Genomic DNA, 20914 nt, shown 5'->3' with positions numbered 1-20914 from the left:
GTTAAAAAATACGAACGCAGTGATGTGGTAAATATCCATATGCCAGTGACACTAATTGTACAGCAGATTTCAGTTACTGTGAGTGAATTGCAGAATAGAAAATGGTAAAAGAAATTGGAAATTGCACTGTCCTTAGCATTTGAAAGTGTTTAGACTTATCACTGGGAATTTTTCATGCGGTTCTCTTACATCTAAAGGAGCACAGAATCTATGATAGTGTCACATACACACTACTTACTCCAGATTATTCTGCAGATAATAGAGAACTCCAAGCTCATTGAGGGTTCGAGCATTATCTGGTGTGTCTTTGCCCAATGTGAGCTCTTCCAGCTGCAAGGCTCGTTGACGTAGAAGAGCAAATCCAAACTAAAGCAAAGCACAAAGTTAGAAAGTCCATCTCCATCGCTTCAAAATTGTAACATCTATGACTGAAAATTCACTCCTGTGCAGTATGGCTCCACGAGGCCTTTGCACCAAACAGACCCCATGTAAGACCTATTTTGAGAATTATGGGTTGCAAAGGCCTTTTGTCGATCTGCGGCATGGGGTTGACTTATACCCAGAATGCCCCCATGAAATACATAACCTCAGTCCGCTATGCTCTGGTTTTGCCTTTTCTCTACAATATGCTCTAGTCTTCTAAAATTTTTCAGTCCAAACAGTCTGTTTCAATTTATTGCTTTAGCTCTTAACACAAAATGGAATTCAAACTGATGTCATCTAAAGCCATTATAAAATATTATTGGAGAGTTCTGTAAAGCTTGTTTTGGCAATACTTGTCAAAGTGGAGTGAGAATAAAAAGTGTGCTAGATACTGCAGAGACCTCTTTGAAACCCCCCAGCCCACCCCATGCTATTAGTTTTAATAAAAAATATGTGTACAGGCAGTCCCCGGGTTACGTACAAGATAGGGACTGTAGGTTTGTTCTTAAGTTGAATATGTAAGTCAGAACTGGCATCCAGATTCAGCCGCTGCTGATACTGACCGCCAGTTCTGACTTACATACAGATTCAACTTAAGAACCCCAAGTCAGCTGCTGCTGAAACTGATCAGCCACTGATTCCAGGAAGCCCGGGGCAGAGCAACTGTGCCTCGGGCTTCCTGTAGTCAGCGCTGGTCAGTTTCAGTAGCGACTGACTTGGGGACGCCTGGGGCAGAGCAGCTGGGGTGCTGCTGGGTTGGTCCAGTAGTGCCCAGAGCGGCGCTGCGGGACCAACCGGCAGCGCCCTAACTGCTCTGCCCCAGGGTCCACAACAAAAGCCTGGTCTGCTGGGGGGGGGGGGCACACTAGCTGCGCTGCGCCCCCCCCCCCCCAGCAGACCAGGGACACGGGGAGCAAAGCCACAGCGGCGGGGTGCCTCGACTCTGAGGCTTTGCTCTGGCGCGGGACCCGCTTTGCTCCCGGTGCCCCTGGTCTGCTGGAGACGGTCCCCGGCAGATCAGGGGCACCGGGAGCAAATCCGCAGCCGCGGCGGGGTCCCGCGCTTCTGAGGCTTTGCCAGAGCAAAGCCTCAGAAGCGTGGGACCCCGCCACGGCTGCGGGTTTGCTCGCGGTGCCCCTGGTCTGCTGGAGACGGTCCCCAGCAGACCAGGGGCACCGCGAGCAAAGCCGCAGCAGCGGCGTGTTCCCCCGCTTTTGAGGCTTTGCTCTGGCAAAGCCTCAGAAGCGCGGGACCCCGCCGCGGCTGCGGATTTGCTCCCGGTGCCCCTGGTCTGCTGGGGACCGTCTCCAGCAGACCAGGGGCACCACGAGCAAACCCGCCGGGGCTGTGGCTTTGCTCCCGATGCCCCTGGTCTGCTGGAGACGGTCCCCAGCAGACCAGGGGCACTGGGAGCAGCTTTTCTCGCCCCGGAGTTCCAGGTGGCTGACCGCTGCCTGTGAGCTCCGGGGCGAGAAAGCCCCGTTCGTAAGTGCGGAGCCGACGTAAGTCGTATCCGTGTAAGTCGAGGACTGCCTGTAATTGAAATCTTATGTAAGTTGATGAAGTGAGATCCTCACGAACAAGATTTTATTTTTCTTTCAATAACTGTGGTGGGAAGAGTTTCATTTTCATTGTTGTTTTCCATGTTGCTTCAAGTCTATATTTCCCAGGAGAGTTCTTGTAGCATGGGTGCTTCTCTTCCTCTATGATACTGAGCCTAGAACTAGAATCTCCCTAGGAGCTTTACAGCAGGTGCAACAAAAGGGAAAAGAAAAAAAAGAAAAAACCCACTGAAGCACCATAAGAGGAAGCACACTCTTGGCAGTGGTTTCAGAATAAAGACCTAAGTATAGTGGTTACAGACATTGTCACTAAGAATATAAAATCCCATTTAACTGGAGGCTGGAGCAGCCTCTGCCAATGGCATGCTGCCTAGGCCAGGCCCACCATAGACAGGGGCCTTGCCTGCAGTGGGCCCCACTGGGATGAAGTAGCCCCTTGCCTGTGGGAGGCAAGGAGCTGCTCCAGCACGTACTGGCTAACCAGAACCATTAAGGGTGAGGCTTATGGGTTAACAATTCACATTCCTAATTGTCACCACGGGGGTCATCTATGATAGTAAGCACTATTCATAGTAGTGGTGTAGAATTAGGCCCTCTGTTATCTCCTGAAGAGCACTTTCTCTAGTCTCCTTTCAAAAACATACGGTCTCAGCATGCCATCTGAATCCCCAAAATCTGGTATTTACAAGACTTCTATATCCACTTATTTATTTTTCATCTCTCACCACTATATTTCAAAAGCTTCAAGGGGTGGCCGAGTGAGTCTGTAACAGGAAAAACTTAAAAAACAACAAATAGCCTATAGCACCTTAAAGACTAACAAAACAAATCTGCATGATTTGTTAGTTTTTAACGTGCTACTAGACTTGTTGTTTTCACTATATTCCAGTTGTACTTGTGTACCTTCATTTCCAGTGAGGTTGAAAGAGCAGATATCAATGCAGCTCCTGAAATGGTTAAGCTGCCAAACTTTCAATTATCAAAAGCACTTAAGCATCAGATTTTTAGTACACCTCTTCAAGCATACTGTATCATCCATTCAAGAAAGCCACAGTTTGCCCCTATTTTTACCAAATTGCCTTTCCGCCTCGCTGCTTTCTGTCGCATCTTAAAGGATTTTTTCCTCAGCTGTTCAGCTTGTTCATATCTGAAAACAGTTATTTAAAAAGTTAGAAGAATACCATATATGGCAACAGTGTACATTTTGGGTTAAGATTTTCAAAATGAATCTAAGTGACTTAAAAGCATAAGTTCCCCTGAAAGTCATCCAGGTACTTTGAAAAAAATCACATTTTGTCAAAGATGAAAGAATGCTTATGACTGTGTTAGGAGTGTAACAGGATAGAAACGTTCTTCTGTTATCCCGCCCTTTTAGCCAGTGTTGTAATCCTGAGGTGAAGTGCTGATCAGTGGTGGATAGCATGCCTTAACTTCACCCCAAATGTAAATAGACAGAAGCTGTTTTCTGCAGAGAGAGAACTGCTAAGTAAGATGAAAACTCTAACAGCGATGCTAGAAACTTCCCAGTTTGAAGACGAAACTTAGGCTGAGCTATTTTGTTATTGTGACTGACCACAAAAGAAACTCCCCCCTCAAAGAGGAGTTTGGACACAACTCTAGAATTTGCTTTACAAGTGAGAGAGAGGGTAAGGATTCAGAATCTTGGTTTTCCATGATTTGGGTGGAGAGTAGTTTGCAGAGGAAGAAATTTGGTCTTTTTTCTCTAGAATTAATTTCAAGTTCAAGTGCTTTCTTCAAAGAGCCAATAGTACAAATTTTGCCAAGGAACTTTTTGACTGAGTGTTACCCAAGTACATTTCCAGGATTTCTCCACCACCACAACTGTGAATATGCTTTGGCTTGTGAGAAGAAAAGGGAAGACTCTGTCCTCCTCCCCTGCCCTCTAAATATCACTAGCTTACTTGAAATGAGCAAAGAGAAAGCATTTGCCTCAGAAGTGTCAGGATATCTTCCATATACTAAAGTATATGTTGGAGAAAAAGGATGGGTGGCTTTGTTATTAAAGCACTGGATTAGGGCAAGAGAGATCTGGTTCTGGTACTGACTCCATCACCAATTTACTATGTCACCTTGGAAATATCACTTCATCCGTGTGCCTTGGTTATTAAGGATTAATCATTTTGCTCATATGTAAAACTTACTTACACCATACACAGGGTGTTAAAAAAAACAAATAGGATTTGGATACATTTAGCCTTTGGAGAACCCATAGAAATCTGCAACCAGATTTATAAATTCCATCTATACTTTTGCCTGGAGCCAATAATTTGTTTTTGATGGATAAGTGAAATATCATTATGGTTTTTCCCCTGTTATCAATCACCCACATGGAAATAGGTCAGTAGACGAGGCTGCTGTTAACAAAACAAAACAAAAAAATACCACCTACCTCCTGCATTTGGGCTGGTAAGTATTCATGACTATTTTGTAAGGGTGACAACTGTACCAATACAAGGGCATTTAAAAAAACCCAATACTTTGGTATAATTGTATATTTTGAATACTGTACAAATATGTTTATTAATCCTTTTCTAGATCCCTAAAAGGTCTCTTCCTCTTGATACAAACACATAGTTCTCAATTATATTAATAAGTAGTTCTGCACATGCATCAAAAGGAAATTAAATCTGTAAAAAGGTATAATCGTAGAAACAAAGACAAAAGTAACAACCTCAAAAGATTTGCATGTTATGAAAAATCCAGGAAATCACCAATACTATCAAACTTACCTGTTCTGTTTTTGGTATAATGTTGCAAGTGCATCCAGTTCACGAGCAACCCTGGGATGTTCAGCACCATAAGCATTTTCAGAGATTTCCAGAGCCTGCTTATATAATTGCTCGGCATTTCCAAACTTCTTCCATTGCACATAAACTCCTGCTAGCTGATGGAGGGACTGTGCTACCCTGGGGTGATCTGGATCCAGTGCCGTCTCCCGAATTTCCAGAGAACGCTGAAGAGGAGCAACTGCCTGTAATAAAGGAGTTGAACAGGCAAGATACTGTACAAAAGCATGACAACAGAGAAAACCATATCAAGTGCTTAATATGCTCCGCTTAAATTCCTTGGTTGCTGTTACACAGTATTACTTTTGATTCCTAGATGCCCTTACCTGGCTGAGAAGGCCTAGATCTTTTAAGAATCTTCCCAAAGTCTCATAAAGATCAGCCAGACAGGTCATACTTTCCTCTGCCTCACAGTTTTTCTCATATTGCTTCAGAGAGTCAAAATACTCTGCTGCCATTGAACTCTTATCTTTTCCGACAAGCTGCCAGTAACTCAATAATTCTGCAAAATGCCCCCTGTTTTAACAAGAAAAATAAGAAAGAAGTAAAACACAGAATTCCACATCTCAGTGCTTGGAACCAGCTACCCAGCTGGATGGCAGGGAGCATGGAAAGGGAATATGCATGTCAGAGATTTTCCCTCATGCTGCAAAGCAGCTTTGTGAAAACTTTTGTAGTTCAACTGTCAGAACGACCCAGCTGTGGTCTCTCAACTATGGAGCAATGGAAGGACAGAGGGCCTCTGCATGACAGTAGATTCACTGCCTCACCCTACACACTACCATGCTCAGTGCTCCCACAAGCCAAGACCATGCCACACGGAGCTATACCTAGGTGCAACAGAACATCACCGGTTCCCATGCTTGAGTGCTTTGCACGAGCCAGCCAGGCAGTGTATGCCAGAAGTGGTACCTCACTAGACATCTCCCTATACATTTATATTTTGCTATTTATCACCACCTGTGACGGGGTGAGGTCACAGAAGACCCCTTGGGGTGCTTTCTGGAGTACTGATAAGGCCACTGCCACTCACCTGCCTGCTCTCTGGGGTTTCTCAATACCTGTCCTGCTGGGCCAGCTCCCTGGTCCCCCACAGCCAAGGCACAGAGCTGAGATCAGATGCTGAAACACTTCAGGTCCAAGGAAAATGCAATTTTGAACCCAGCTTCCTGGGATACCACTACTCAAATGGGATCAGAACCCCAGATGAATTATTTAGGTAAGCCCCCTTTAACAATGAAAGGAGAATGTACACACCAATTGCTCCCTCAGGTAGCAATTATTTACACCGGGCTTGATAGTAAGTAAAAGTGATTTTATTAAGTACTAAGAGTAGGATTTAAGATGTTGTAAGTGAAAAGATGCATAGGAAAGTAGATTACAAATTTAAAATAACAGAAAATGCTTAGCTAATTCTTAACGCTAAAACCACAGTACAAACTTATTACCAACTCACTCTAAAATTGTTTTTATTCCAGCCAACCTTCCAAACAAGGTAAGTCTCCTTTTCCCTGGGTCTTTAGTTATCCTCTTGTGTTTGCCACACCAGCCAAAGACACGGAAACTCCTAGCTTCCTATGGTTTTATAGATACCATCTTTCCATGGACAATTACTTGGTCCACTCCTACCAGTTGGGGTGCACATGTGACATCCTAAGACCAACCACTGCTAAAACTTAAAGGACAAAAGAGGGTGTTTACAGTTGGTCATCTAGACCAGGAGTGGGCAATAATTTTTTGCCAGGGGCCATTTCAGAAATTTTTTAAGTGGCCCTGGGCTGCACCAGAAGGGGCGAGGCCTCAAGCGGAAGGGACAGAGCCATGATAACTTCCCTGTTTCCCCACCCACAGACCATCATTGGTCTGGGGGTGGAGGAGCACATGAAGTCTTTGCCCCCCCGCAAAGGTTCCCCCTAGGTGCCCATGCCCCAGGGGTGGGAGGAGACTTCACACGCTCCCTCTTCTGCCCCCAGGCCAATCAGGGCTTGTGGGCGGGGGAGCGCATGTGAAATCACCCGCCCTGTCAGGAGCATGTGGCACTTCTAAGTGCTGCATGTTCCTTGCAGGGTGGAGGAAACTTTGTGCATTCCCCCAACCCTCATGCCCTAATTGGCTTGGGAGTGGCAGGGCCTCTGCGGGCTGGATCAATCTGTAGGCCAGATCCGGCCTGCAGAGGCCCTTTTGCCCACCTCTGATCTAGCCTTGATGGCTTTCATTTACACATTTAAACCCATAAACCATTCCATACTCCATATACCTAACTTTACACACAGGAATGATACATACACCGAAGTAAGACACACAGATCCAGCGGATTATGACATTAAGTATAATTTGTCCAAAGCACCTTTGAGTTAGGTATATCTGGGTCCATAAATCCATTTTCTAAAGCATGGGAAGGTGCTCCATCACACCACCCTTTCAGTTAGTACCCTTCAGCCAGTTTTCAACCCCAACCATAGGGCTGCATGTTGGTCTAATTTAAGTTCTTATATTACTTGTGCATTTTACCATTTTTTACTATTTTTTTAAACAAAAAATTAAAAGACACTGTTTATTTCATGTCTTTAACTGGACATTTCAATATGTGTTATACATACAAAGGCCCTGGATATTTCTGACCTTTTGTAAAGATTCTGAGACACAAAGAGGTTCAGCAGACACTTCTGTAGCTTCTGCTTATTGCCCTGCTGTTGGAAAAGCCAAGGAAGTTCATCTGCACTTCTCCAAGTCACTCTGCCTTGACTAATGGAAAAAACAAGGAACCAAAATTAAAACCGTTCCCATTAATAACATTTAAAATTATGGATCTGATTTGGAATATGGCTAATCATACTACTATATGGACAAACAAGCAGTTGGCCTCTCTTCTGACACCAATTACCTGACTTGTGTATGCAATTTCCCACCCTCTTTTTGCAAAAAGGAGGCCTATAATATGAAACTATTCACAAGAGCTTGAATCAACAATCCAAAGTTTGTCTTTGACTCTTTACAATATTAATTGACCTACAAAACTCATGAAACCCAGGGTAACACAAAAAGCAAAATGTTCCCAGGTTATTCTTACACAGGTCAGTGCACCCTTGTTTACTGACATATTTTACAAAAGAACCAAACTCTGGCCTGTGCATATCCTGAATTTCTAGACCGTGCTCAGGTGGTCCATTGTGAGTTGAAGAAGGTATTGTCTCCTCCATCACAGACTGCTCCTGCGTTCGCAGGCCTTTAGTACCTATGTTTCTTCTGTGTCCCCCCAATATGGCAATTAATATGACAACTGATTTACAGGCCCCGTTGCCCGTATCATCCATATCCCAACACTGTGTCAGTCCTTGCAAGTGCTGAAGGTAGAGAATTGTGCTCCAAAACCCACAGTGGGTATACTACTTCAGTTAGAGTTGGAAGCAGCTGTGGGACCTATTCCTAGGATAGAAGTGGCTGCATAAGTAATAACATGAACTGAACAGGATGGGGGGAGGGAGGGAAGTAATATCTGCTAAAAGACCAAGATTTCTTGCAATTTGAGGAATTCTGAAATACCTCAGCTGTGTGGCGAAGTAGTCTATTAGTTTTTCTCTGTAAGCAGACATTATATTTTGACCTTCTTCCATGTATTCTAGCCTCACTGTTTCCCAAGCCTGAAAGAGAGAGTTATAAAGTAATCAATATATGTTTGATACAAACTAACAATACAGGAGGCACACATGGGAAGAAAGGATCTTATGTTAAGACATATAAAAAAATCTTGTGCTGCTAAAGGGATCTTCAGATTGAAAGCCCATTAATTGTTTTTAAAAAGGAGTTAAAAAGAGATAAAAAGGCCTAAGGGATTTAAGAAGAGGAAATATATGGCAACATGGGAGAAGGAATGGGGAAAGGAGGGAGCCTGAACTTATTTTCTCACTAACAGTAATTTCATCGGGTCTTTTGTGTTCTGTTTAACCATGGAAACTGTAACTCATTTTGATGTCACTAACATAGTTCTCAAATGGCTTCCCAAGCTTTGTTGGGAAAGGGGAAGAGAATGGATGTTCAACTAATAATGTATATTTCCTTTTTTTGAAACTAGTGAATTTATACATTGTAGGCATTCAGCTACAGGTTTAACCTCTCTGGGCTAGGACTCTCTGGTCTGGCAGCATCCATGGATGTTGCTGGACCTGAGAGCCTCAGCTGCAGTGGTTGAGAGTGGCTGGGAGCAGAGCCTGACTGATGGGCTGGCAGCCCACAGGACCAGTGGCCTGGGGGCAGGGAGCACCAGAATGAGGCCGGCAGCCCACAGGGCCAGGCAGCCCCATGAGCAGGCTGGGGGCAGTAGAGCCAGGCAGGTAGGCCGGGGGCAGCACACTGGCCAGAGCGGTGGCAAGGAGGGAAACCCTGGGAGAATCCAGAGGCCCAACCTCCCCTACTCTGACATACTCCCTTGTTCGGGACTGCTCAGGTCCTGAGGTGCCAGACCAGAGAGGTCTGCATAAACAAAGCACTCTACTACCTTATGCTAAAGCTACAGATTTATCACTTGCTTAAAAATTATCATCCTACTTTCCCCTTCAATTACGGCTTGATTTTTAGTAGACAATATTTTCTAGAGTTAGTAATCAATGAAAAAGCAACTTGTGAAAGCTGAAGTTGAACAACACTGATCATTCTAGAAAGAGGTCTTAAGACTGTAGCCACTGAAATCAGCTCAGAACTGAAGCAAGAAAGAGTGGGAGAGAAGACAATGATGTAATCAAGACAAGGATATTATCAAAATTATACAATTTAAAGACTGGTATCTAGTTAAAAACAGGGGCTAGAAATTGCCCAACTGGCAACTTGGGATCTCCTGCTTTCAATGATGTAAAGCATTTATTTCTAGTCTTGGGAATTCTCTAGACCTTAAAAATGGTCACATTCTTTAGATCAGCAGTGCTCTCCAGCACTTGTGCAGAGCTTAATAAAGCACTGGTCCTGGACCTTAGAGCAATGAATGTTTTATTCCAAGGACAGAAAAACACAAACACTTAATCTGGCTTTACAACCCTTCAAACAGTCAATAATAAGGTAGACATAAACAAAAAAGACACTTTGTAAAGCAGGGGTGGGGAACATGTTTTGGGCTGGGGGCTGCTGACCCACCACAAAAATCAGTTGGGGGCCACACACAAATGACAACCCCTCCTACCCGCAAAAAGCCCTTATAACCCCTCACTGACATGGCCCCCGACTGAGAAGAAAGACACTCCCCACATTCCCACACCAAAGGCTAGGGGGGCCTTGGCTAGTAGATTTTCTGCGCTCCAATCATGCAGTGTGGTAGCAGGGAGGCTGGAGTACCAATGTAGGCTCCCCAATGCAGGGGAGGCCCTGAGCCTCAGGAACCGGATCCAGCTGAGGTTTCCCTCCCCTGTTGTAGACTAAGTCAATGACAAATACTTTTAAGGGATCTCTATAGAACGCTTGTATGTCTAAGGGAAGACAGCAGGCCATACTGTTTTTATTTACACTGTGGTAAATCTGAAGAAACATAAGTGGATTCAAAGTTACTCCTAGAATTACGAACAGAGTTTGGCCAAATATTTCTAGTTTAATTGAATGTATATGCACGTCTCCATATATGGAATCTTACCTGGAGGTGCTGAAACTTGAGCAAACCACAGCCATATGTCAGCATACACAGCTTGTGCAAACTGTGAACTAGGGAGGCTAACACAGCACAGGACAATCCAGGATAAAGTTCCATCAGTTCAGACTCACTCACTCCATTGTGGCTGACATGGATGAGACAGAGAACCTGTGCAGCCAAAAAATTAATGCTTTAAAACATTTAATAACTGCTCATGGAGTAACTCAGTTATACTGAATCCAAGGACAAATACTAAATGCCATGTTTTTAAATACAATATAGACTTCCTTGATAGACTGAATACACAAAGTGCATTGCACATTTACCACAGTTAGGGTGGAAAACAGGCATCACAAAGTAGTTCCAACCTAAATATTAAATTATGGATGTATAATTCAGGCAAAACTGTAACAGGTTACAGTAGTGACAGTCTGATGTCAATCCTACTGGCATCAGTGGAATGACTAAGGTTTATACTGGCATAAATAAAGGCAGTATTGGGCCCAAGATGGCTTTCAAGACAATGACTTCAGAAAATTTCCAAAAATATAAAAAACAATTATCTCTAGTGAACACTGTAACCCTAGTATTTTAGAAACAGTTATGTGTTCTTACCGTTAATACAAAAACTGGTCTGACAAATAGGGACTATTTAGACTGAACAATCCACATAAAAATTGATAATTTTGCAAGATAATCTTAGTTGTTTTACTACAGCAAATTAAAATAATATTTTACACTTCATAAGATGTTTTGTTGAAACAATAAGGGAATTTCGGAAATTGAAGCTGTTTGAGATATTATTCAGTACAATATAGATATCTTAATGTCATAAGAAATACATGCATCAAAAATTGCCTGCAAATACAATTGTAAATATTAATGCTTTCAGAGACAAATTTGTCCCTCATGTGGCTTCCGTGAGAATGGATTTGTCCATTAACTTTTTCTTCTTCTTCTTAGAATAACCCAAATCTTAGATCCTATCTCTGGAGTGTCTGTGGATCAATATCTTAACAGACAAAGCACAAGATGTACTACCAGATAGTGTCTAGTACAGAGCACCAAATCATACTAAAAAAACAGGATGACTGGCTCCATAAGCATCTGTCTATAAAGTATAGGAAAAAAAGTTACGCTATTATGGGAACTTCGATCTGAGAAGCATATGATAAAAGGCTCATGCTGACAGTTCTACAATATCCTCAGAATTTCTAAAATTATAGATGATCATTTCCTAACTCAAGAAGTGTAGCATTCAACATACAGGAATTTTATATTAGACCATCTCTTGACAGTTAAAGAGAACAAAGTAATGGAACTGATGATATGGGACTCAATAAATACAGAATTTAAGAAGGGTAATCTAATATTTAACATGGGTTTATGAAGAACAGATCTTGTCAAAGCGACAATATCATTTTGATTAAATTATAGGTGTGGATGATAAAGATAATAGTTTTGCTATAATATACTTAGACTTCTATAAGGCATTTGACTTGGCACTGCACATTTTGATTAAGAAATTAGAATAAAATAAAACCAACCTGGCACACACTGCATGGATTAAAAACTACCTGATAGATCTAAAAATGTAATTGTAAATGAAGAATCATTGCTGAGCAGGTGTTTCTTGTGGAATCTCCCAGAAACTGGTCCTTCACCCCATGCTATTTAACATTTTTATCAATGCTCAAAGAGAACACAAAATCATCTCTGTTGAAATTTGCACATGACAAAGACTGTTAGCCAAATTGCTAAAGAGTAAAAAGAACAGATCATACAGTATAATCTGGATTGCCTTGTAAACTTGAGTATAACGAAACAATATGTACTTTAATATGGCTAAAAGTAAAGTTACACATCTAGGAACAATGAATGCAAGCCATATTTGCAGGACGTGGGGCTCTATCCTGAGAAGCAATGACTGAAAAAACTTGCATCATGGTGGACAATCAGTCAAACATAAGCTTCCAGAACTACACTGTGGCAAAGGGCTAATGTGATCTTTGGTTGTATAAAGAAGGGACTATCAAGTAGGAGAAGTATTTATATTATCTTTATAGGTAACACTGGTGTGAGCACTGCGAGAATATTGCACCCTGTTCTGGTGTCCACAGTTCAAGAAAAAAGTTGATAAACTGGAGAGAAGAGCCACAAGAATGACCAAAGGACTGGAAAACCTGCTGCCTAGTGAAAGTCTTAAGGAGCTCAATCTATTTAGTTTTTCAAAGAGAAAGTTAAAGGATGACTTGATCACAGTTTACAAGTACCTACATGAAGAACATAACTTTGATAACAGAGGGTTCCTCAATCTAGCAGACAAAAGTAAAACAAAATCCAACATATGAAATAAGATGCAAATTTTTAACAGTGAGGATGAATAACAATTGGGACACTTTAACAAGGGTTGGAGAGGATCTTCCATCAATGGAAATTTTTAAATCAGATTGGACGCTTTTCTAAAAGATCTGCTTCAGTTCAAATAGGAAATAAAGGAAATCCTGTAGCCTGTATTCTGTTGTAGGTCAGATGAGATAATCACAAAAGTGGCCTTATAATCTATGAACCTATGAATCACCAACACCCCAGAAATACTTCTTTTAAAAATTTAATTCACAGAAACTAATCCAGAAGGAAGACAACATGTGTCTTCCAAAGTTTCTATTACACTGTTTCCTTACCTCTTTCATAAGGTGTTTATCTTTATCGTTCAACATGGACTTCTGAACTAATTGCAAAACAAGTCTGTATAATGATACCGTATCTTGACACTGGAAACACTGTTGAAGGATTTCATCAATATTTCCTGCACTCCCAGCACTGAGAGAACGAACAAGAAGAGCTTTTTCAGTATGTTAAATTTGACACCAAAAATGAATTTAAGCCATTAAAGAGCTTCATCTTGTGAGGTACTAAATGCCCTCAGCTCCTAATAGATTCAGAAGGTGTGAAGCACTTTGCAGAATTAAGACCCCAAAGAGCTTAATACCTGTATAGACAAACTGTAATATTTTAGTATTGGTCTAAGAATACAAGTACAATGATAGTAAAAAGTCCTATATGATTTGCTTAAATTTTTCTATGCTTCTATGATTAGACAATGTTTGCTGCAAGGTCTTGCTTCATGTTAGCTTTACAAATTAAGTTGTACTGTCTGCATTAAAAACTAAGCTGTGTCTTCTAGTAACTAAGTAATCCTTTGTCTGAAACTCTCTTCAGAATTGTTTGGTGTGAGTGGAGGCTCTGTGTAAGTGTGAAAGCTATCACATAATGCACAGATGATCAAGTGGGAACCTTGAAGATAACCAGGAAACATCCACTCTCTGTCTCTTGCTTCTGTTTCTCTGACTCAGGGTCCTACCGGGTCCGAAGCAGCTCCTCCTTCCTCTTGGGGTCTTCTGCCAGGTTGATGGTGATCCGCACTGGCCGCAGGGTTTAGCAGCTGTCCCGCTCCACGCCCGTCCCCTTCCTCTGTGGCGGGCGGTCCTTTTGAATGGACCCGCCGCCGGCGGGAACATCCTGATGCACCACGTCAGGGATGACACGATGTTCTGTCCTGCCGCTCTCACTTCTCTTTCCCTAGCCCCCTCCTAAAGCAGCCATGCGCCAGCGGCCTCACTCCTGCCACTTGCGCGCCACGGCCTGTATTGGGCGGCCTCCCCTGCCTTCTGGGAAGCCGGCAGGGGTGGGCTCAGCCTGAGTGCGGGTTGCCCCAGACCTGTCACATGCTTTTCCCCCTTTAAGGGTCCACCCCCCCCTTCCCTCTCTGCTATCCTTGAAAAGAAATCTGCATTCTGGTGATTTTTCCCCGGCTGGTGGACTACCTCAAAGCAGTATGGCTGTAAGGCTAAGTACCACCTCATGATACGTGGGTTCGCATCTTTCATCGATTGTAACCACACCAAACGGGCGTGATCTGTTATTAATCAAAGTTTATTGCCCCACAGGTAATATCGTAGGAGTGCTACCACCCACCACTGCCAGGGCTTCTTTTTCAATAATTGAATATTTCTGTTCTCGTGACAGCAGTTTCCGGCTGACATACAGTATGGGGCGCTCTTCCCCTTGACTCTCTTGGGTCAATACTGCTCCGAGGTTGACTTTGGAGGCGTCTATATGTAGGGAGAAAGATTTTTCAAAGTTAGGTTGAATCAATACTGGGACCCGTGTCAGTTGATCTTTCAACTTTTGGAAAGCTCTCTCCGTTTGAGGGGTCCATTGTACCTTTAGCGGGCTTGAGTGTTTTGTTAAATCAGTTAGCAGGGCGGCTATCATTGCAAACTCGGGCACGAACCTCCGGTAACAGCTGGTTAATTTTGGAGTGCCTCAATTTTACTCAGTAAGGGTTTTCGTTTCCCCCTTCCTACCGTATACCCCAGGTAGGAGACTTCTTGCTGTCCAATGTGGCATTTTTTTGGGTTGGCTGTTAACCCCGCTTCTCCCAGGGTGGCCAATATCGCCTCTAGATATTGCAAGTGGGCTTCCCAGGTGGTACTATAGATTTTGATATCATCTATATAGGCCGCAGCATAGCCCCAGTGTTGTGCCAATAGTTTGTCCATCACGCGTTGAAATGTGGCGGCCACCCCATAGAAGCCGAAAAGCATCATCATGAATTGGTAGAGCCTGAAAGGGGTGGAAAACACGATCTTTTCTTGGGCGTCGGGATATAGGGGGATCTGCCAATACCCTTTGGTCAGATCTAAAGTCGAGATGTATTGGGCGTGACCCAGGGGCTCTAACAGCTCCTCTACTCATGGCATGGGGTACGCATCAAAGTTAGAGATTGCGTTGACTCATCAGAAATTGATACAAAAAGCACACTGTTCCATCTGGCTTCGGCACCAACACGATGGGGCTACGCCATTCGCTGTTGGACTCCTCGATGATCCTCCACTTCCTCACCATCTGCAATTCTCCCCATACCATGTCCTATCATCAGGCTTTCGCAGGCCACCCACTTTTTCAGCAAGTTAACGTGGAAGATCTGGGTGTCTTTCTTTTTCCCAGAGAGACGCACCTCGTAGTCTACCTCTCCGACCTTTCGTAGTCCTCGAAGGGCCCTTGCCATTTTGCTAACAGCTTCGACTCTCAAGAGGGCAACAATAGCAGTACCCGGTCTCCCGGTTCAAACTGCCGTGCCCTATCAGATCTGTCATAATATCGGGTTTGCTTCTTTTGGCTCTTTAGTAGGTTCATCTTTGTGAAGTCTCCCAGGCGGCATAACCTTTCTTGCAGCTGTATGATGTACTGCACTGTGCCCTGGCATCTGGTTGCCTGCTCCTCCCCGTCCTCCTTCAGTAGGTCTAGTATTTCCCTGGGTTGTCATCCATAAGGTAATTTAAAAGGGGAAAATCCAGTGGAGGCCTGGAGCATTTCCCGGATGGCGAATAGCAGGGCTGGCAGTAGTTGGTCCCAATTCCGAGGGTCGTCCGTCACAAAGCACCGTAACATGGCCTTCAATGTTTTGTTAAATCTTTCCACTAGGCCATCCGTCTGAGATGTGAGACGGCTCCCACGTCATCTTTTTCCTGCGTACTAGCTCATCTCGGACTAAAGTTTGTGCCAACCCGGAGTCTACCAATGCCTTGGCGGGTCTCCCATCTATTTGGACTGTAGTTACCACTCTGGTGCCATCTTCCAGATCCCCAGCCAGGCCCATTACCACCCAGTGTCTAAGGATGCAGTCCATCAGAGGACGCTCCCTCCTGAAATGCCCTTCTTGACTGTACTGATAACAGGCCCCTCATGTGGGCCCCTCATGTGGTGGGTCCTTTCCTCTCTCCTCCTTCTTTAGACTCTTCCCCTGTTCCTTCCTCCGTCTGTCCTTCGAGCGGTTTCCCCAACCAGATGGGAGCCAGTTTTTGCACGTCGCTCTGCCCGCTCCGGGGAATTACCAGCATCTCCCATCCGTCCTTCCTCCAACTGGGGTGGACAGCCCCTACCTTCTTTACCGACATAGCTTCCTTCCTGCTCAACTCTTCCATCCCTTCTGCAGCGAGGTGGGCCTCCATTAGTGCTATCACCTCACTAAGGGTGGTGGGTTTGTGTTTACACACACACTTCTGGCCTTCCGTGGGCAGAATTTGGATGAATTGTTCTAACACAATCGCCTCAGCTACCTGGATACCTGCCTTTTGCTCCAGCTCCAGCCAATGCCAGGCCACCTCCCGGAGTCTTTGGGCCACCGCTCGAGGTCTCTCCCCTGGTGCAAAGTGTTCCTGCCAGAATCGTTGGCGGTAGGTCTCTGCTGTTATCCTGAGCTGGTCTAGGATTGCCTCTTTCACTTTGTAGTAATGGAGGACATCTTTGCCTGACAGGCTATGGTAAATCATCTGAGCTGATCCCGACAGGTAAGGTGCTATAAGGGCGGCCCAGTGGTCTTCGGGCCAGTGAGTGGCTGTAGCTACTCTCAAAAGTTGTAAGGAATGCCTCTGGGTCGTCTCCGGCTCCCAACTTGGAGAGCCACAAGGGTAGCTGTAAGTTCCCACTAGTGCTTCCTTCCCCAGCAATCCATTGTCCGCCACCTCCTCTCCTCAGGGTATTCGATTGCTGCAGCCAGCGATCTTGTTGCTCAGCCAGTTCCCTCAATAACAGTCTTTGCAGCACCTGACATTGGGCCGCCAGCTGTTGGATTAACTGCAACTGCTGCTTTTGTTGCTGGCGTTGGCTTTCACTTACCCATTCCAGAAATTTATTAGGCTCCACACTGACAGTTTGTGAGTTCAATAATTGTCCTGTCTTGACAAAAAGCTCAAAGATAACACTTTATTCCTTATTGGGTGTGGCCCCCTGCCTGTGGGATCGTACCCACATTCTCCACCACATGTGACGGTTTTGCTACTATCCTGGGCCCCGAGCCTGCATTCGGGAGGTGGGTCTGGCTGCTCCACCATCTTTTACAGTACTGTATGGGCTATACCTGCGCGTTGAAGTCACTGGTCTCTGAAGTTCCTTAGAGATGTGCCTTCTTGGCACTGGTCTCACTGTCCCGATATACCCTCGCAAGGGGAGGTACAGGGACCCAGACCCTCCCTCTCCACTGGGTTCCAGCCCAGGGCCCTTAGGTGCAGGGGTCCGTTCCCACTACACAGCTGAAGGGGTGACTCCCCGAAACTCGTCAGCCCACGGGTGCCAATACCGTCGTGCCCTGGTCTGCTTCCTACTCCCGTCTCTGTCTCTCGCTCCTGTTTCCCCGACTCAGGGTCCTACTGGGTCCGAAGCGGCTCCTCCTTCCTCTGGCTCCGGGAGTCCTCTGCCAGGTTAGTGGTGGTCCGCACTGGCTCTGGGGTTTACCAGCTCCGGGCTCCCACCGCTGCTGTCCCGCTCCACGTCCATCCCTTTCCTCTGCGACAGGTGGTCCTTTTGAATGGACCCGCCGCCCCTGAGAGCGTCCTGATGCATCGCGTCACGGACGACATGGCATTCTGTCCCTCCGTGCTCTCTCCTCTTTCCTCCGCCCCCTCCTAAAGCAGCCGTGCACCGGCAGCCTTGCTCCGGCCGCTTGCGCGCCGCGTCCTGTCTCGGGTGGCCTCCTCTGCCTTCCAGGAAGTCGGCAGGGGTCGGCTCAGCCTGAGTGTGGGTTGCCCCAGTCCCGTCACAATGCGCTATGTTGCTTTTCATGTTATACTTTCAATAAATGTGGCATACTGTATTGCCTTTTTCTCTGAAAAAGATCCCATGTGCTTCTTATAAGCATGACACCTGGACACATCTACCAACTAATATTAAATAATCATAATAAAGCAGGCAATGGAATGAGAATAAGAACATCGTATCATGTAAAAAGACAGAAATGTAAAACGGGATGCTGCTATTTTAATACATTCATAAGGAGTCTCTCCAGTACCAACTACAAAGCAAATAGTTAAACAATAAAGATTAAACAGCAATTGTAAAGCCACCAATTACAAGTATCCTTCCTTAGAGTCTCTAAAGTCAGATTGCTGGTCTTAAAGACGATATGTGCTAGATCAACCACAAGTTGCTGTACTCAGTTATATGCATTGATACAGTAGGAAACATGAATCCTCTCCACTTGCAGGAATCACAAGATGAAATTTTATGTCTTGTATTGTGCAGAAGGTGAGACCAGAAGATTATAGTGGCGCTTTTCTGGTCTTCAAATCTTATGGGTTCATCTATAATGGCCCCAAAGTTGAGACTACGTGGGTGTGAAATGTTCTGTTGTAACTATCCTGTGTAGATACTGCTTGCACAAACAAAAAGGTACTTAGTTTCTGTTAGCATAGACTTGTTTGAAGAATACTACATTAACATGCACTAGAGATCTTTTAGTTCACACTCGCAGCAGCATTCTCATGGGTCATTTACAGCACAGCACCAGTGGATATTGGAGTTTACATCCCCACAGTGCACACTGCTGTAGACATAGTCTACACTGCTAAGCATCAGGTACATCAGTAAACCCAAAAGCCCACACACAAAGCTTCCTTTATTCCCTTTTCAAATATTAATTGGGGACTGACAACTACAAAAAGAGCAGTGGAACAAAAGGATAGAGAGACCGACCTTGATTTGGTCCTTGGATTCATAACAGGGAGAGGATCATATACATTTATTCAGGTTCAGTGGGTAGAGATTCCCATTTTGATGCTAAATGTTTGGGTTAGATCATTAATTCTGTATAGCTCTGTTTTCTTTTTTTTAAATGTTGAATGGGGAAAATAATTTCATATTTTCTTCTGCTAAAACAGTTTAATCTGAACAAAGAATAATTCAGTTTCAAATGAACATTTTCTGATACACTGATAAAAGCAATTTGTATTTCTTAAAACTACAGACTCACACAATGGCAGGTCATCTCAACTTACCTAGCAATCATTTTGCCCAATAGAGTGACATATAAAGCATTGCAAGTTGTGGCAGAACGACAGTGTTTCTCAAGTTTCTTCTCCTAAGACAAGTTTAAACAAACATTATAAGCCAATGTAATACTAAGCGCTCTGAAGAGTTAAGAATTTTGACACTAACTCACAGATTGTGGATGTTAAAAATGCACATCATGACAGCACAATTAGTGTACAAAATGTTGTGCGTTTTTCCATGAAGTGGGATACCTACATGGAGTGGGAAGCTTCCTTTCAAGTTAAGGATTAAATAGGGCTAGATCATCTCAGGAGACGATCAGCACCTTGTTAAGATTAGACTCTATGGATAGGCTTCAAAATGCTTGCCTTGGACATGTCCACACATTTTTACTGCAAATACATACTATACTAAAACAGGAGGACATGCCTGCAGAAAGATGGGTATAAGTATCAGTCCCTTACTCATTATTTATACTAGTCCATTTGAATTTAGCGATATCTGCTTATGGATAAAAATATTTACACCAAATCCTGTTCTGGAGTAGAATTTTGTAAAATGGCTATGATTAACTAAATAAAAACACATTTTTTCTTGTTTCTGAAACATTAACAAAAATAAGTGTTTCTCAGCTCATTTTACCTCTCCACATCTTTATTGAAATTTATACTAGAGTAAATTACTTTCAACAGAATTACAGCAGACATACCTGTTCTTTGGTCAATTTAATATTGGCACAGCTACATACTGCACTAATGAGAGATTTCACATCCTTAGAACTCAGTGGTTCCAGATGAAGAGTTGGCCATAACCTTTTAGTGAGAGAGAACAAAATTACATTCAGCTCCAGTAAAATAGTATGTGAAAGAAAAGATATCCAATTACTTGAATTGGAAAAAAAAAGAAGATATCAATGCAGAAGTCTGAAACTACACTCTTTTGCTGTTAAAGGATTTTAATAATACAAAATCACAATTCTGTTTTTAATCTTACCCTATAATGGCTGACTACATCAAAGTACTAGAAGCCCACAAGTGCATATGTCAATGTTTAATATGCTTTATAATATGTGCAGTCTGGAAAATCCAAATCCAAAGTTCCTACTGACTACATCGGGTACAAAATCAGATGCAGATTTTGTTCTGCAACATATATATATCGATATCTGTCTCTATCTCTATATCTAGACACACACACACACACACACACACACACACACACACACACACACACACACACACACCATAAGTATATTCAAACCCAGGCTATTTTGAAACCTCTCCAAAGAACAACATACCTCCATGCCTGCGGACATGTTTCCACATTCACGGATACAATCACCCTCACATTCACTGGCAGGGGGTCTATCAGCCATTTCATATGTTTTTCAGCTTGCTTAAAAACAAATTTCAGACAATTAATTCAAAAGTGATTAAAAACAAATTATTATCATCTCATTAACTGTTTAGCCCAGTAAGAACAATCTTATTGCTTCTGTTCTTTTAAAATTATTCAGGACCATGCTTTTGATAAAGAGCCAAACTCTCCTTTCTTGTGCACCAGTGTGGTGACAACTTACATAGTTGGCATAGTATCATGTAGAGTTTTGCCAATTGACGACTGCACATGTACCCAACCCACAAAGCATTCCACAATCTTGGAGCCCTCAGTAGATAATG

The 20914-nt window shown here is 43.6% G+C and overlaps 1 protein-coding gene across 1 annotated transcript in view; it reads right to left on the bottom strand.

The window, feature by feature from the left end:
* Positions 1-20914, bottom strand: part of NPHP3 (nephrocystin 3) — a 51058-nt gene that overhangs the window by 9133 nt on the left and 21011 nt on the right. The window contains exons 13-23 of the mRNA XM_014578611.4: positions 20533-20630; positions 19945-20047; positions 19241-19323; positions 13088-13226; positions 10407-10571; positions 8336-8433; positions 7415-7537; positions 5119-5308; positions 4736-4977; positions 3057-3132; positions 239-366 (exon numbers count right to left, since the gene is read on the bottom strand). Of these exons, the coding sequence (XP_014434097.3) occupies positions 239-366; positions 3057-3132; positions 4736-4977; positions 5119-5308; positions 7415-7537; positions 8336-8433; positions 10407-10571; positions 13088-13226; positions 19241-19323; positions 19945-20047; positions 20533-20630 (1445 nt within the window). The remainder of the gene's footprint in view (positions 1-238; positions 367-3056; positions 3133-4735; positions 4978-5118; positions 5309-7414; positions 7538-8335; positions 8434-10406; positions 10572-13087; positions 13227-19240; positions 19324-19944; positions 20048-20532; positions 20631-20914) is intronic.

This window comes from Pelodiscus sinensis, chromosome 2 (genome assembly GCF_052426305.1).
Source record: "Pelodiscus sinensis isolate ZL-2025 chromosome 2, ASM5242630v1, whole genome shotgun sequence".
In the NCBI taxonomy this organism is placed as follows: Eukaryota; Metazoa; Chordata; order Testudines; family Trionychidae; genus Pelodiscus; species Pelodiscus sinensis.
The sequence above is the reverse complement of the archived record's forward strand: the minus strand, read 5'-3'. Positions and strand labels throughout refer to the sequence as shown.